The sequence below is a fragment of the Hoplias malabaricus genome, chromosome 15, assembly GCF_029633855.1.
Source record: "Hoplias malabaricus isolate fHopMal1 chromosome 15, fHopMal1.hap1, whole genome shotgun sequence".
NCBI lineage: Eukaryota > Metazoa > Chordata > Actinopteri > Characiformes > Erythrinidae > Hoplias > Hoplias malabaricus.
Window position 1 is genome coordinate 2,171,390 of NC_089814.1, and position 16,354 is coordinate 2,187,743.

General features: G+C 40.1%; 2 protein-coding genes and 1 long non-coding RNA gene across 3 annotated transcripts; all 3 read left to right on the plus strand.

Moving 5' to 3' along the window:
* Window positions 1–325: 325 nt before the first annotated feature.
* On the plus strand, window positions 326–3,274 carry LOC136668682 (uncharacterized). The gene is made up of 5 exons (XM_066646351.1): window positions 326–451; window positions 542–751; window positions 1,028–1,336; window positions 2,633–2,996; window positions 3,211–3,274. Exons 1-5 carry the CDS (start codon window positions 391–393, stop codon window positions 3,272–3,274), a joined length of 1,008 nt encoding a protein of 335 aa, XP_066502448.1. The 5' UTR covers window positions 326–390.
* Window positions 3,275–3,412: 138 nt separating this feature from the next.
* Window positions 3,413–6,000, plus strand: LOC136668002 (uncharacterized). The gene is made up of 4 exons (XR_010795464.1): window positions 3,413–3,580; window positions 5,083–5,142; window positions 5,399–5,439; window positions 5,864–6,000. It is a non-coding gene; the product is annotated as an uncharacterized lncRNA (long non-coding RNA).
* Window positions 6,001–11,263: 5,263 nt separating this feature from the next.
* On the plus strand, window positions 11,264–15,291 carry LOC136668684 (uncharacterized). The gene is made up of 5 exons (XM_066646355.1): window positions 11,264–11,374; window positions 11,465–11,674; window positions 11,951–12,259; window positions 12,898–13,125; window positions 15,275–15,291. Exons 1-5 carry the CDS (start codon window positions 11,314–11,316, stop codon window positions 15,289–15,291), a joined length of 825 nt encoding a protein of 274 aa, XP_066502452.1. The 5' UTR covers window positions 11,264–11,313.
* Window positions 15,292–16,354: the final 1,063 nt, after the last annotated feature.

Below are 16,354 nucleotides of genomic sequence, written 5' to 3' on the forward strand. Positions count from 1 at the left end.
GTTAGGTGCCTGCCCCAAAGGCACCTCGGCTGCGGATGTTAAGTTAGGAGATGTATTTTATGGACATCCAGCCACACCCACCACTCATGAAGCTGAAATGAGCTACAGGTTTGATCTCAGAGAAATAAAGGAGAGAAGGGGAAATCAGAAGAGAAATATCAGTGTCTCAGCAGGACACTTCCACAAAACACACGTCTGTCAAACTCACCACAGATGGTGTGTGAAATATATATAAATAACTGACCAGTGCCTGGTGATTATCTTTAGTTTCTGTGGTGTGTGTGTTTCAGTGTGAATTTGACCAACACTCCTCCACTTCACACGACTCAGCAGGAAACAGAGCTGTGTTCCTCTAATTTCTGTGTGGTTCACTTCACTGCGTGGAGCAGAATGTCTGTGAGGATCTTACTCTGTTTTATTGTGTGTTTTGGTGAAACTACAGTCATTAAAGGTGAGATAAATCTCTCTGGGTCTGAGGGGTTCATTGTTGGGGCAGAACGAGGGTCTTCTCCACATTCATTTATCTCTGTTTCTTTTTAAGGAGGGGTTACTGAGATTGCTCCAGGGAGTGATGTTTCTTTAAATTGTTCCTCCGGCGCTGGACAGAGTGGATGGAAGGGACCTGAACACAGCAACACACTGAGAGCCACAGTAAAGGAGACGCAGTATCTACTGATAAAGGACTTTCAGAAGCAGAATGAGGGACAGTACGAGTGCAGAGATAAATCAGCAGAACTGAGACTGAAGGCTGGTAATAACTCACACAGCTGTTTACAAACTGAGCTTTTAGAAACTTCCTGCTGCTCTTTGTGTGGAAATTTAATAAAGAATTCACCAATAAACACTTAAAAATGACCAGGAAATAATACAGTGACATTACTACTGTTCAGCTTCAGGAAATTCCTCCTCCCCCCGTCACTTTAATTTTACAGGGTTTAGATTCCACAGAAACAACATTTATATAACAACAACAACAATATAACAGTATAATAATGTGTTATTTATTTATGTTTTATCTGTATTTCAGGTTCATTACAGTCTGAGCCGGTTGTGTTTAGAGCCAGTGAAGGAGACTCAGTCTCACTGTTCTGTAAAGACCTGACCTCTTCATCACTAAAGTCCTCCTGGTTCTGGACTCCACATGGTTCGGGTCAAAACCTCAGCCTTGGACTGAACTCAACTCACTTTAGAAACCGGCTCAGTTTCAGAAACAAGGACAATGACTTTTCTTTGAGAATCTCAGCTGTCGACTGGAGCGACTCGGGGAGATATGAGTGTCAGCGTTTTGATGATCAAACTTTCAAGAAAACCTCCATTGAGCTGCTGGTGGTGAGAGGTAACATTTCTTTTGAAACACAACTATGTACCAGTTTACACTTTACATCAAGATGTGTTTCTGTTGATTGGACGTTAGTCAGATTTCACTTTTATATTTGATAATCCAGGTGTAAACACCTCCAACTTCTGCATCTTATACAGCCGTCACATTCTGGTGCCTCCAGTCCACCTCAAACTGTGCAGCAGTTATAATACGATGTAAAAGATTAACAATTTAAGTTGGAACATGAAATTGGGAAAATTTGATAAACTTCAGTGTTATTATTGTGCCTCGTTGTTATTGCAGTTGGTCACAGATATAGACTTTGATTTTGTTCCTAACAGAAATAAGAGACCCAGTAAACAAGGAACGTCCCTGGACATTCAAAATAGGTCTAAAAGTAGTCTGTCCGTCAAGGACATATTTCAAACGTCAATGGACGTCCAAACTCAATCTTAATAAGTTAGTTAAGTGGTGACCAATAGATAACGTCAGTGGACGTCCAAAATGCGTTTTATACAAGTAATTTTTTTTTGGGGACCAATTAATGACGTCAATGGACGTCCAAAATACGTCTAATAGTCGTCTTTTCAATGTCTGTGTTTGGACGTCTTTTCAACTTTCATTTTCAACCTGAAGAGAACGTTGATTAGACGGCAGTCATTACGTTATTTCAACGTTGAATCAACGGCTAATTGTTTACTGGGGAGTGTTTCCTGAAGCAGTTCCCATGTGTTAGTTCAGGTGTTGCTCGGTGGGTAGGGTGTTGTTATGGAAACAGATGTCGTTGCTAAGGTGCTCCTAGTGGTTGCTGTGGTATTTGTGGAGGTTGGTGATGTGCGGCTGTGCTGCAGTTGTTTATAAAGTGTTCCAGTGGAGAGAGAGTGTAAAGTGCCCCATGTAGTGGTTAGGCTGTTGCTCTGGTATTTCTGCTAGATGATGATGTTTTTCTGTAGTATCTGTGTGTGTGGTAGTGTTAATAGGATATTGTTATGTGGTTACTCTGGTTCTGATGTTTGACAGCGTATACTACACTGGGGGCTTTGACTTTAGATTATCTTCCACTACACGTTTAAAATAATGCACTTCTTCTTGTGGAAAGTTACTATTCTGGAGTTACAAGGTTTTGTTTTGACAGAAACAGCAGCAGATTATCAGTGAAACCAATGTTTACCTGATGTTTATTGCCACATTAGTTTTAACCTAAGAGTAACAGGGGGAGTTTCTTTGGTTGAGGTTTAGTTTTGTGACGGCTGTAAATCCCTGTGAAGTTTCGCCTGTTGAACAGTTTCTTCTTTCCTTTCTCCTCCACAGTTAAATCTAACTCCTCACAGTTAACTCAGGGGGATGATGCTGAGTTAAAGTGTGAAGTTTCTCATCAGAATCAGAACATAGAACTCTTCTGGATCAACACAGAAACCCAGAAGGTCTTTCCAAACCCACATCAGCTGAAGAACGTTACGATGGAGCAGAGGAACTGGACCTGTGTTGTGTTTAATGGCTCTGACCTGAAAGCTCTTATTCCATTAACTCTCAACATCAGTTACTCACTCCCCACCACCATCTCCAACCCCCCCAACCCCACCACCGCAGCTCCTACTCTCCCCCCGCCGGGTGAGTCTCACACTCTGACACAAATGACAAGTTTACACGACTGCACCAGGCCGTCTCTCACAGGGTACACAGCTACGTTCTTCAACACACATTTAAAAAAAAAAAAAAAAAGTCAGTAGGAAATCTTCAAGAGGCTGAACTATGTATCTGAATGTTGTTGTGCCCAGTCCACCTTAAAGAGTGCAGGAGTTACACTATGGTAATGTTAGGGTGACCACATGTCCTCTTTTTGGAACCTGAAAATGCATCTGAATTTCTAAATCCCCTTAACTCTCCAGGATTTCCTTTCCACCTTTTATGGTGCTGCTTACATTCTGGTGCCTTCTGTTCCACCTTAAATAGTGCATTATTGAGATTCCAGGCCTTATCTGTGTATCTAAGTAGTAACTGCTGTGTCAATTAAGGTGGAAGGGCAAATTTTATTTCTTTTACATTAAACTGCATAAATGCTAGGGGGCTGTTCCCCTCTGACCCTCACTGGGCATTGGCCTAGAGACTTTAGGCTCATGTGCAGCTGCTCCAGATGATCTCAGTCTCTCCTGTGTCTAACAGAGTCATTAAACGCCATCCTCCTCTGCGCTGGACTCTTCGTCTTCCTCATCGTTGGGATCGTGATCGGTGCTCTGTGCTGGAGAAAACTGAGTAAAAGTAAGGACTGGTAATATTTTCAAAGTCACAGAACAGAAACTCATTTATAAAATATTTATTCAAAGCAGAGAAAGTAAAACAAACAAAATCAAATAAAACGGCCCAATGCTACATGTGCAGTCAACGTTAACTGGAATTATTAAAGAGCAGATTTATTTAATAAAAAATAAAATAGTGACCTTTACCCTGAGAATCTGCTGCTGGTGGAAGGCACAGAAACCAGAGTTTAAACTTAATCCTGATCCAGATCAATCAGCTTCAACAGAGACTTAAGTACTGCTCCTGGGAAGTGTGAGATGTTCAGTGTGTGCAGGGGGAGAGAGAGTGTGTGCAGGGGGAGAGTGTGTGTACACTGTGTAGCTGTTGTAATTCACGTCAGTAAACTGTGTCAATAGTTGTGTTGTTCTGTTGTTGACTCGTCTGTGTGTGTGTGTGTGTGTGTGTGTGAATAGAAATGTTGTGTTGAAATGCAGTCGTCTAAAAATACATTTCCTCACAACGCAGAATACGGTCTGATCTTTAAACACTGTCTGTACAGAGAAATGAGTTTATTTTACTGCTGTAACAAGCTCTACTCAATGGGAAGATTATACACTAGACACTGGAACATAGCTGTGAGGATGTGATGGAGTTGATCCTCGTAATCATCAGCGAGGGTGTTGGGGATTAGTTCTGGATCATATTCACCTGTTCCGGTCGTTTCAGAGAACAGTTCCACTGCTCCCCGGTGCTGGGGGGGATTTAAACCCCCGGTGGACTCTTGGCATTGGGCCTGACCTGAAGGTGTCTCCTGATACTCAGACACCCTGAACATGTTAATTATCTCCATTCTCAAATGGCGCCCCACTTTCAAAAGGCAGAAGGTGCTGAATCACTCCTCATTCTTCAGCATGAGTTTGGTGGGATTAGTCTCATGTGCAGCCGCTCCACAGAGATCCATTTCACTCCCTGTTTGTCTGTGGAGCGTATACACAAGTCTATGAGTGGAAAAACAGTGGGATATTAATTTTATAGCTTAGTAAATAACAATAAAAATATTCATAACTATTTTTATTGTTTACTATCTCTTAAATATATTATTATTATAATTATAATGTATAATTATTTCAAAATATTAAGCACATCTGAGGTTGTCATTTAGGAAGTTGTTATTTTCACAGATTTGATTATTATACCCAAGGTATATTTAGCTTAGTTCCTGTGTTATTTAATCTGAGTGTGAATTTATATCTTTGCTGTTGTCTGTTGCTTTCCTCCGGGTGCTCCGGTTTCCTCCCACAGTCCAAAAACACACGTTGGTAGGTGGATTGGCGACTCAAAAAGTGTCCGTAGGTGTGAGTGTGTGAGTGTGTGTGTGTTGCCCTGTGAAGGACTGGCGCCCCCTCCAGGGTGTATTCCTACCTTGTGCCCAATGATTCCAGGTAGGCTCTGGACCCACCACGACCCTGAATTGGATAAGTGTTACAGATAATGAATGAATGAATGAATGTTGTCTGTTGCAGAGCGGAGCGTATCGTCTCAGAGTGTGGTGTATGCAGAAGTGAACTTTAGGAAAAAATTAGGTGAGATATTGTTTACATTAAATATATACACTGCCCACATTCACTAAATATTAAGCTTTAATTAATTCTACATTTTATTCATGATTTATTATTTATTCATTAATTCTGTGATATTTATTAAAAGTGGTTCTCTAACGTTCTGCTGTACTCCAGGACCTTGTATACTATTGGACAGGGTGCATTTTTGTTTTGAAGTATATTTTTTAACAAACGTTTTGAAATGAAAGAAGGTTAATTAAGGCATCTCTTGTTTTAGACACTCCCACCCATGCTGTCTCCTCTGATCATAAAAACTCTGTGAGTAATCGCAAAGCTCAACAAAAAATCCATTTCCTTCCTCCTTATTTCTCTTTATGACTTTTCACAGAAACACAGTGCTGTAATAATGACTATCAATCACTGACTGAATACTGACCCTGGACACTGTCAAACAATTGTGTGTGAATAATTAGTTTATAAAAATTGTATATAATAAAAAATAAAAATAAATAATGTTGCTATAAACTGAGAGGTAAAAGGAAAAGGTATTTTATTAATTCAATTCTGATCATAGTTTATGACTTTGTTTCTAAAGTAAATTTAGTCAAATTAGGGGTCTTTCCTCTGAATAATTAAAATAATCTGACACAGCCAATTTATGCAAATTAATACATGTCCTTATCAAAATGTATAATGTAAAGTACTATAAATGATGGTACAATTTCTCTTTCCTCTTCTTTAGAAAAATGCGTCCATTGAAGAAAATGATGTTGTTTATGCTTCGGTTGTTGTGAAGAAAATGTAAAATTAATGGTACAATTTTCAGAATTAATTTAAATTCATTCTTCAACCTCTTTTCCATATCATCCTTTATATCTATTAAGAGACTACTCAAAGTCTATGCTTAATTATTATAATTCTATTCTTAAACATTGGATTACATACATCACATCTTCAGATAAATAAAATGAACAATTTTGGTTTAATTTTACAAAATAATAATAATAATAATAATAATAAAGACAATTATTTTCTAACCCCATGTAAACTCCAATGTTGTGAAAATGTAAAATAAAACAGAAGGAAATGATGCACAACATATTAAACCCTCAGTTTAATGGAATATCTTAAAAAGACTTAAAAAAGGTTTTTAAAATGTTGAATAAAGTAAATTGTATTATTTTTGAAAATCTATTTGCCTGCTTTGAATTTGACAGCAACATTTTCCAAAAGCTGTGAAAGTTTGGTGTCAACCACTTTTTCATCACCATTGTGTAAGTGTTTGGAAACTGAGGAGTGTCTCTGAGATCATAGACAATATATATTTATTGGCCTTGTCTCTTGCAAAAAGGGATTTCTGTAAATTCTCTGCATTTTTAATTCATTTATCAGGGTCCTGGAGGTTCTGGAGCCTTCCCACAATCACTGGGGGCAGACAACACTCACTCACACATTCACACACTCACTCCTTCAAACTTTTCAACAATCAGTCTAGCTGCCAACATGTGTGTGTGTGTTTGGTTTGTGGGAGGAAACCCACACAGACACGGGGAGAACACACCAAACTCCTCACTCCTCATTACTCCCTCCTTTTGTTCCACTCTCAGCATGTTATGAATGTGTTGCTGCCATCTAATTCAAAATAGGCAAATATTAAAAAACAAACATAACAACAAAAAAAACAAAAAACAAACAGACAATAAAAGCTTTCTCAGATTCAAAATGGGAAATAATGTCTTTGTACAGTTTTTATTTAATACAGGTTAAATACAGTGATTTTCATGTGACTGCAATTTTTTTACATTGTGCACAGCAGCATTTCTGGAAATGAGTAATGTATTTGTTTCATCTCTGAGTTAATGGTTTTTTTATTATTAATAATTTAGCTTTATTATTTAAGTATAAGAAATGAGAACTAAAGTATTACACATGGTTTCATATTTATAGTTTTGGGTTTTAGAAGAACTTTGCATGAAAGGGTTAAAAGCCACAGGGAAGCAGAGAATGAGCTGCATATTGATGATATACTGTGGTATAAATTCTGCTGCTGTAGTGCTATTTATTTTGGGGACTTTACAACACAACTTCTAGAAAACTCATAAGAAGAAGTGGGGAATTTTTTGGTTTCGTTTGATTAATGCAAATTTAATATTAAAATTAGAAGCACATAACTTCTTTCTTTCTTGTGTCTTATATAAACTAATTTATATGTTTTTTTAAGTGGAAAGGGTTAAACTATCAATGCAAGAAAAACATATTTAATATTCTTAGCTCAAAATATTCACATTAAATTATTTTTATATAAAAATATTTTTTTTACACAAAAGTAAATGTTAATTTAAAGAACAAATGTGTAGCTGTAATTAACTGCAGTATAATTTTATGAAATTCAAAATGACATCAGAATCAGAAATACTTTATTGATCCCAGGGGGAAATTGCAACATACTGTGTAAATAGAGGTATTTAACCATAATTTTCAGAATTTTGCTCTATTCCTCACTAATTTGTAAACTACAGTAAAATACGGTCTACAGGGCCATGAAAACATGAGCCTAGAGCCTAATTTCCATATTTTTGTTAATGTTCTATGAAAAATCCTCTACAGAGAAGACATTCCTACACAATTCTATACTCAATTGCTCACCTCTTTTTTTTTAGCGTTTACAGATGGAATATATTTTATTGTTGAGTGTGTTTAAATTGTACATATGTTAATTAAAATAAAAATTTACATCACTTCACTTTTTCTGTTTCTTTTAATTCCAGGCATCCTTTATTAATTAGAATCAAGAATGAATGTGGATCATATCTTGCTTTACACAATTATCTGCTAATTATATAAACAACAGCTTATTTGTTGTAAACAACTTGTAGATTATATTTTTAAGACAAAAAGGATAAAAAAATATATGCATACTATTTTTCTCTCTCTCTCTCTCTCTCTCTCTCTCTCTCTAATGCTACAGTGCATTTCCCCAACTAGTTTGTGCTCTCCTTATCCACAAACACTGACTAGACCTTTTTCTGATTTTCTGATGACTCCTTCACAGCTGCCGTTAGTTTCTGGCCCCTGATGCCAAACTGCACAAGCAGGGATGTAGCAGACTTCCCCTAACACCTATCTCCACCGGTCTTACATGAGCCATCCACCCATGTTCCCTCACCTCAGCCGCCAAGTCTGCATACTTCAGCTGCTTACTTTCGAATGCTTTATCTACTGCATCCTCAAATGGAACTGTTAACTCGATGAAATATACTATACTACTAGCCTCTATCGCCCACAATTCTTGCCAAGTAATCTTCCGCTTCTCTAGATTCTCTCAGCAAAGCCACTGACCTTATTTTGCCTGTGATGCTGCTGTTGCACACTGTGCCTCCTCTTCCTGATCGGGAATAAATCTAGTCACCATTTGCCTTCTCTATGGTGATGTGGCCTTACTAAAAGCTTTCCACAAATCACCTGACCCAAGGCCTGCTCTTCTGCATTGTACTTGGCCAATCACATCTTATGTACTTGTGAACAATGTAGGTTATTTATACAGTATGTACAATAGTGGGCAATATATACAACAGATGAGAGAGCCGGTAAGTTGTGTTTAAGTCCACGTGTTATTAGCGTGTGTTAGGATACAGTTCGTCATTACTGTTCGGATATCGGAGGCAGAGTTCAGGAGTGTGACAGCTGTGGGAAAGAAGCTGTTCCGGTACCTGGTGGTCTTAGTCTGAAGGCTCCTAAAGCGCCTCCCAGAGGGCAAGAGACTGAAGAGTCTGTATGCTGGGTGACTGGAATCTTTGATGATTTTCCCAGTCCTTTTCAGACACAGCTTCCTATAGATGTCCTCTATGGCAGGAAGTGGTGCTCCGATGATACGTTGGGCGGCTTTCTCCACCCTCTACAGTGCCTTCCGGTCTGAGGCAGAGCAGCACCCATACCATACTGTGATGCAGTTGGTCAAGATGCTCTCAATGGTGCAGTGATAAAAGTTCACCAGGATGTCTAAGGACAGGTGGTTCTTCCTCAGTGTCCTTAGAAAAAGAGGCGCTGGTGAACTTTCTTGATCAGCTTGGAGCAGCTGGTCATCCAGGTGAGATCCTCTGAGATGTAAACACCTAGGAAATTGTAGCTGTTCACATGCTCCACTGCCGTCCCCTTAATGTAAATGGGTGGATGTGGATCAGCATTCCTTCTGAAGTCCATGATGAGCTCCTTAGTGGTTATTGTCACACCACTCAGCCAGATGATCCACCTCCTTCCTATAGGAAGTCTCATCGTTATCTTTGATGAGGCTGATCACTATGGTGTCATCTGCAAACTTATTGATGATGTTGGAGCCATCAACAGGTTTGCAGTCATGGGTAAAGAAGGAATAGAGGAAGGTACTCGTGACACAGCCTTGTGGGTCACCGGTGTTTATGGTAATACTAGATGAGCAGTGGTTATCCAACCGGACATGTTGAGGTCGGTTGGTCAGGAAGTCCAGTAACCAGTTGCACATGAGGGAACTGATGCCTAAGTCTGTGAGTTTTGTGATACATTTTGAGGGGATGACAGTGTTGAATGCTGAACTGAAGTCTATGAACAGCATCCTGACAGATGTGTATTTATTGTCCAGGTGTGAGAGGGCAGAGTGCAGTACTATAGTGACTGCATTCTCTGTGCTCCTATTCTGGCGGTACACAAATTGGTAGGGGTCCAGGATGGGGGGGAAACAGGATTTGAGGTGTGCTAAGACCAGCCGCTCAAAGCACTTTGTGATGGTGTCCTGGAGATCTCTGGAATGAGTCGGAGATCGGCGATAAAACGGTTTGAATGAGTCGGAGATCTGAGTTTTGATGTCCAGAAGCTCCTGTCTGCTGTAAAACAGCAGTGCCGAACATTTCTGAATGAATAGTCCGATCAAAAGTAGATAAAAAAGAAAACTGTTAAATCGCAGATTCTGGAAAGACGCTGAGCCTCGCGTTGTTCACGCTCCGCCATCTTGATGGAAGCGGACGCAAATGCAATAACACAAACTTTATTGAAACAACAAAGACCTAGACAGAATTAACTGGACAGAGAACTAAACAGACTAAACCTAAACAGAGGGAACTAGACAGACAGACATAGCTAAAGAGACTAACCTGAACAAACAGAGCTTAAAGAGACAAACCTAAACAGAGGGAACTAAACAAACAGAGAGAACTGAAGAGACTAACCTTGACAAAGAGAGCTTATATAAAAGGCGTTTCTGTTTACCACGTCCAGAAATGTTCAGCTAAAATGGTCTAATACGAGGTTGATGTCTGAGATTTCAGAGGTTTAGTGAATGTCGCAGTGATTTAAAAGTGATTCATATTAATATGTTTAAAATTTCTTATAACCCCTGTCAGAGCCGGACTTTTTTATTCCCGTGTTCCTAATGCATCTGACAGGAGGGTGATCACTAACAGCAGGTTGAATACAGTCAGATCTGGACGATAGGTTTAGATCTGTTAATGTTGAGATGGTGGAGTCATGCAGGTTTGATTTTGTTGGTCTGTGATTAACTGATCGAGAGTGAGATTATCACACACTGCCTCCTGGTGAAGGGAAGATAAATTTAAAGCACACAGCCACTCTGCTGCTGCACATTTTCCTCTTATAATAATAATAATAATAATAAATTTAAATTTAAACATTTAAAATGCTGTAAGGAAATAAATAAAGTACAGATTTAAATGTAAGCCAGAAAATTAAAGCAGTAAGTAAATATCAAATATTACTAAAACATTTAGAAAATGAATTAAATACAGACTAAAATAAACACCACAAAAAACACAAATTAAAGTTTAAAATAGAAAAGATCTAAAAGTTAATGTAAATATAAACAGAACACTGAACACACCATGTACGTTTAATGTGTATTACATTATTACAATTATCATAAAAACTGAGCTAGACTCAAACATATATCTCCAAATTTAAAAAAGTAATTTATAGTAACTGCTGACTGTTGTTTCTTTAGTTTCTGTGATGTGTGTGTGTGTGTGTGTGAGAGAGAGAGTGAGAGGGTGTGTGTGTGTGTGTGTGTGTGTGTGTGTGTGCAAGAGAGAGAAAGAGTGTGTGTGTTTCAGTGTGAATTTGACCAACACTCCTCCACTTCACACGACTCAGGAAACAGAGCTGTGTTCCTCTAATTTCTGCGTGGTTCACTTCACTGCGTGGAGCAGAATGTCTGTGAGGATCTTACTCTGTTTTATTGTGTGTTTTGGTGAAACTACAGTCATTAAAGGTGAGATAAATCTCTCTGGGTCTGAGGGGTTCATTGTTGGGGCAGAATGAGGGTCTTCTCCACATTCATTTATCTCTGTTTCTTTTTAAGGAGGGGTTACTGAGATTGCTCCAGGGAGTGATGTTTCTTTAAGTTGTTCCTCCGGTGCTGGACAGAGTGGATGGAAGGGACCTGAACACAGCAACACACTGAGAGCCACAGTAAAGGAGACGCAGTATCTACTGATAAAGGACTTTCAGCAGCAGAATGTGGGACAGTACGAGTGCAGAAATAAATCAGTAGAACTGATACTGAAGGCTGGTAATAACTCACACAGCTGTTTACAAACTGAGCTTTTATAAACTTCCTGCTGCTCTTTGTGTGGAAATTTAATAAAGAATTCACCAATAAACACTTAAAAATGACCAGGAAATAATACAGTGACATTACTACTGTTCAGCTTCAGGAAATTCCTCCTCCCCCCGTCACTTTACTTTTACAGGGTTTAGATCCAACAGAAACAACATTTATATAACAACAACAACAATATAACAGTATAATAATGTGTTATTTATTTATGTTTTATCTGTATTTCAGGTTCAACATGGTCTGAGCCGGTTGTGTTTAGAGCCAGTGAAGGAGACTCAGTCTCACTGTTCTGTAAAGACCTGACCTCTTCATCACTAAAGTCCTCCTGGTTCTGGACTCCACACGGATCGGGTCAAAACCTCAGCCTCGGACTGGACTCAACTCACTTTAGAAACCGGCTCAGTTTCAGAAACAAGGACAATGACTTTTCTTTGAGAATCTCAGCTGTCGACTGGAGCGACTCGGGGAGATATGAGTGTCAGCGTTTTGATGATCAAACTTTCAAGAAAACCTCCTTTGAGCTGCTGGTGGTGAGAGGTAAACTAATGTCTCTTTATTCATCTTTAAACACTGTTTACTATTTACTACATCCATGTCAGTGACAGGAGTCGGTGGGGGGAGTCAGTGGCAGGAGTCGGTGCGGGGAGTCGGTGGGAGGAGTCAGTGGGGGAGTCAGTGGCAGGAGTTGGTGAGGGGAGTCAGTGGGAGGAGTCAGCGGGAGGAGTCAGTGGGAGGAGTCAGTTGGGGGAGGGGGGCACAGATGAACACGGGTCGAAGCTTTAATCACCGTCCAAGACTTAAACACCAGAAAATAGACACGATAAAACAAGGAGAACCAGGAAACACAGGCCAATAAACAGACAGCAGATACATGAAGAACACAATAAAACACAACCATGAGGCGACTCCACACCACACACTGAACAGCTGTACACACACACAGCTACCACAGACACTCACTGATACATTCAGTCAGTGTTAAGTGACTCATGGGGATCATGGTCTACCAGGGGGAAGAAGAGAAAAGAACACACGCCAACAACAGAAGAACATCACATAAAACGTGTGTGTGTGTGTATAATGTGCTGCTGTAGACAGATTCTACTGAGGAACATGGTGTAGGACATTAATAAACACCTCTTTACACTGAAAATCCTTTCCTTTCTCCTCCACAGTTAAATCTAACTCCTCACAGTCAACTCAGGGGGATGATGCTGAGTTAAAGTGTGAAGTTTCTCATCAGAATCAGAACATAGGACTCTTCTGGATCAACAAAGAAACCAAGGAGGTCTTTCCAAACCCACATCAGCTGAAGAACGTTACGATGGAGCAGAGGAACTGGGAGTGTGCCGTGTTTAATGGCTCTGACCTGAAAGCTCTTATTCCATTAACTCTCAACATCAGTTACTCACTCCCCAGCACCATCCCCCCCCCCCCCCCCCCCCCCCCAACCCCACCACCGCAGCTCCTACTCTCCCCCCGCCGGGTGAGTCTCACACTCCGACACAAATGACAAGTTTACACGACTGCACCAGGCCGTCTCTCACAGGGTACACAGCTACGTTCTTCAACACACAGTTTTTTTTTTGTTTTTTTTTAAAGTCAGTAGGAAATCTTCAAGAGGCTGAACTATGTATCTGAATGTTGTTGTGCCCAAAGAGCGCAGGAGTTACACTATGGTAATGTTAGGGTGACCACATGTCCTCTTTTTGGAACCTGAATATGCATCTGAATTTCTAAATCCCCTTAACTCTCCAGGATTGGAATATTCCTTTCCACCTTTTATGGTGCTGCTTACATTCTGGTGCCTTCTGTTCCACCTTAAATAGTGCATTTTGAGATTCCAGGCCTTATCTGTGTACGTAAGTAGTAACTGCTGTGTCAATTAAGGTGGAAGGGCAAATTGTATTTCTTTTACATTAAACTGCATAAATGCTGGGGGCTGTTCCCCTCTGACCTTCACTGAAGATCACTCGACTCCTCCAGACTCTCTCTCTCTCACGGTACACAGCCACATTCATCTAAATACTCATATATTAAAATATATGAGGCTGAATGTGGCTCTTTACTCTGCTCCATCCTCCAGTCCACCTTAAAATACCAGACAGTTATGTTCTAGAGCCTCTTTTCCATCTAGAATCCTGTGGCAGGTTTTTTTATGGTGTTGTATTAAAATAATCTTTTTTTATTTTCAATTTAATTTTAACTGGTGCAGCCTCTCTTCATAATCTTTAATGATTTTAATAATTCTAATAAGTTAAATATTAGTTTTAATTAATTTATTAAATATTTTCTGTTGTCACAGAACATAAAAAAAAATAAAACATGGAGGGTAGGTGGATTGGCTTCTTTCATAACTGTCCTGGTGTGTGAGTGAATGAGTGTGAGCCCAGATATGGATTGGCGCTCTGTCCTGGGTGAAACCCTAGTGCCTGATGCAGTCCTCCAGGTGGACGGTCGTTCCTGGTCGAGAGTACGCTGTGTGTGTTTGGCTGCTGCTTCTCACCAGTGTGTGTGTGGATTGAGCGTTCTGAGCAGTGTGGATTGTAAAACGTCCTTGGGTGTCTAGAAAGGCACTATATAAGTGTAACGACAGATAGATTTCCATCTTTACTCAGTAATAAAATACTCTTCTAACCCACCAGACTCAATAGTGGACACTGTGGTGTTAATGAGTAGTGAACTTTTAGGACTCACCCTGTATCTGTTACTTTCTGAACTCTGTTTAAAACAGGGACATATTTACCCATCGTCTGCATTGGACTCAGCCTCGTCTTTATTTTCCTGATGGTCTCCAGTGCTGTGTTCTGGAATCAGCGTGAGTAAAACTCCTTCCACACGAGAGACACACGAGGCCTGTACACACCACCCTCAGCTCTGCTCTAAACACACCACTGTGTTCATGACACAATAATACCATTTCTGCAGAGAACTTGTTTGTTCAGTTTCTTCCCACAGTTCAAACACACACTGGTAAATGGAGTGACTGTGTAAAACACAGTGTGTGAGTAAAAGTGTGAGTGTGAGTGAATCTGTGAATGATTGTGTCACCCAGTGAAGGACTTGCGTCCCCTCCAAGGTGTGTTGCGCCCAATGATTCCAAGGAGGCTCCTGACTCACCGCCGCCCTGAACTGGATAAGCGTTACAGAGAATGAATGAATGAATGAATGAATGAATGATAATAATAAACTCATTCTAAAATTAACTCTATAAATGAGGACGAATTTAATAAATGTTTCTGATTTTTGGTGAATAGAGGTTTAGGAGTCTAAAGACTAAAATTAATAAAATATATTTCTATAGATTTGAATAATTCCTTGGGTTTTGTTCTCAGAGACAGACATGTAACATTCAGGAGCTGGACATTAGTGACTAAATCTATCTTTGGGAATTTTAAACATAGTAATATAATTAAAATTCCTCTTTTCAGATGGTTCTTCCCCTAAACGTGAGCTGAGTTCTGTGAGTAAACAAAGTTCAGTAAAAATGTAATTACTGTTTGTTTCTGTGTGTTTCTCTGTGAATGAAATGTGCATTTGTTTCTTGCTCAGATTCTCCTCGGAGCTGAAGATGAAGACGTTTACACAACTGTTATATTTCAACAATTTAGTACCGAAGGGACCTGAGTGTTCTACCCTTTAACAGAAGCAGTAATTTTCACCATTATTTTTATTATTACTTTTACAGCCACTTCTAAGCAGCACAATGTACAAGATGATTCATATTTCACTGTCCCTGAATGAACCAGGTTATGGAGCAGGTCCCCCACACGGGGGCAGCCATGTTTAATGTTATAGTTTTTTATGATAGAATTTCACATTTCACTCTTTCTTTAATTCCCCGCCTTGCGCCCAATGATTCCAGGTGAGCTCTGGACCCACCGCGACCCTGAGTTTATATTTCAAACCTGAACAGTTCTTAACAACATTTGTGCATAAACTGTTAACTCTCAACCAATGATGTTAGAGAATTAACAAAATGTATTTTCTTTAATTTGAATTAGTACATAATACTTTATCTGCTTAATTTAGTGTTTGAGTCGATTTATAATTTCTGATCAACACATTAGAAATTGGCGGCACGGTGGTGCAGCAGGTAGGTGTCGCAGTCACACAGCTCCAGGGTCCTGGAGGTTGTGGGTTCGATTCCCGCTCCGGGTGACTGTCTGTGAGGAGTGTGGTGTGTTCTCCCCGTGTCCGCGTGGGTTTCCTCCGGGTGACTGTCTGTGAGGAGTGTGGTGTGTTCTCCCTGTGTCTGTGTGGGTTTCCTCCGGGTGACTGTCTGTGAGGAGTGTGGTGTGTTCTCCCTGTGTCTGCGTGGGTTTCCTCCAGGTGACTGTCTGTGAGGAGTGCGGTGTGTTCTCTCTGTGTCTGTGTGGGTTTCCTCCGGGTGACTGTCTGTGAGGAGTGCGGTGTGTTCTCTCTGTGTCTGTGTGGGTTTCCTCCAGGTGACTGTCTGTGAGGAGTGTGGTGTGTTCTCTCTGTGTCTGCGTGGGTTTCCTCCAGGTGACTGTCTGTGAGGAGTGTGGTGTGTTCTCTCTGTGTCTGCGTGGATTTCCTCCGGGTGCTCCGGTTTCCTCCCACAGTCCAAAAACACACGTTGGTAGGTGGATTGGAGACTCAAAAGTGTGA

What these genes read in the sequence shown, in the direction of transcription:
- LOC136668682 (XM_066646351.1), top strand. Translation starts at nt 391, where the DNA reads ATGTCTGTGAGGATCTTACTCTGTTTTATTGTGTGTTTTGGTGAAACT. An exon ending in TGAAACTACAGTCATTAAAG is followed by an intron (nt 452 to 541) that starts GTGAGATAAATC and finishes TTTCTTTTTAAG; the next exon opens with GAGGGGTTACTGAGATTGCT. An exon ending in TGAGCTGCTGGTGGTGAGAG is followed by an intron (nt 1,337 to 2,632) that starts GTAACATTTCTT and finishes TCTCCTCCACAG; the next exon opens with TTAAATCTAACTCCTCACAG.
- LOC136668684 (XM_066646355.1), top strand. Translation starts at nt 11,314, where the DNA reads ATGTCTGTGAGGATCTTACTCTGTTTTATTGTGTGTTTTGGTGAAACT. An exon ending in TGAAACTACAGTCATTAAAG is followed by an intron (nt 11,375 to 11,464) that starts GTGAGATAAATC and finishes TTTCTTTTTAAG; the next exon opens with GAGGGGTTACTGAGATTGCT. An exon ending in AGAACTGATACTGAAGGCTG is followed by an intron (nt 11,675 to 11,950) that starts GTAATAACTCAC and finishes TCTGTATTTCAG; the next exon opens with GTTCAACATGGTCTGAGCCG.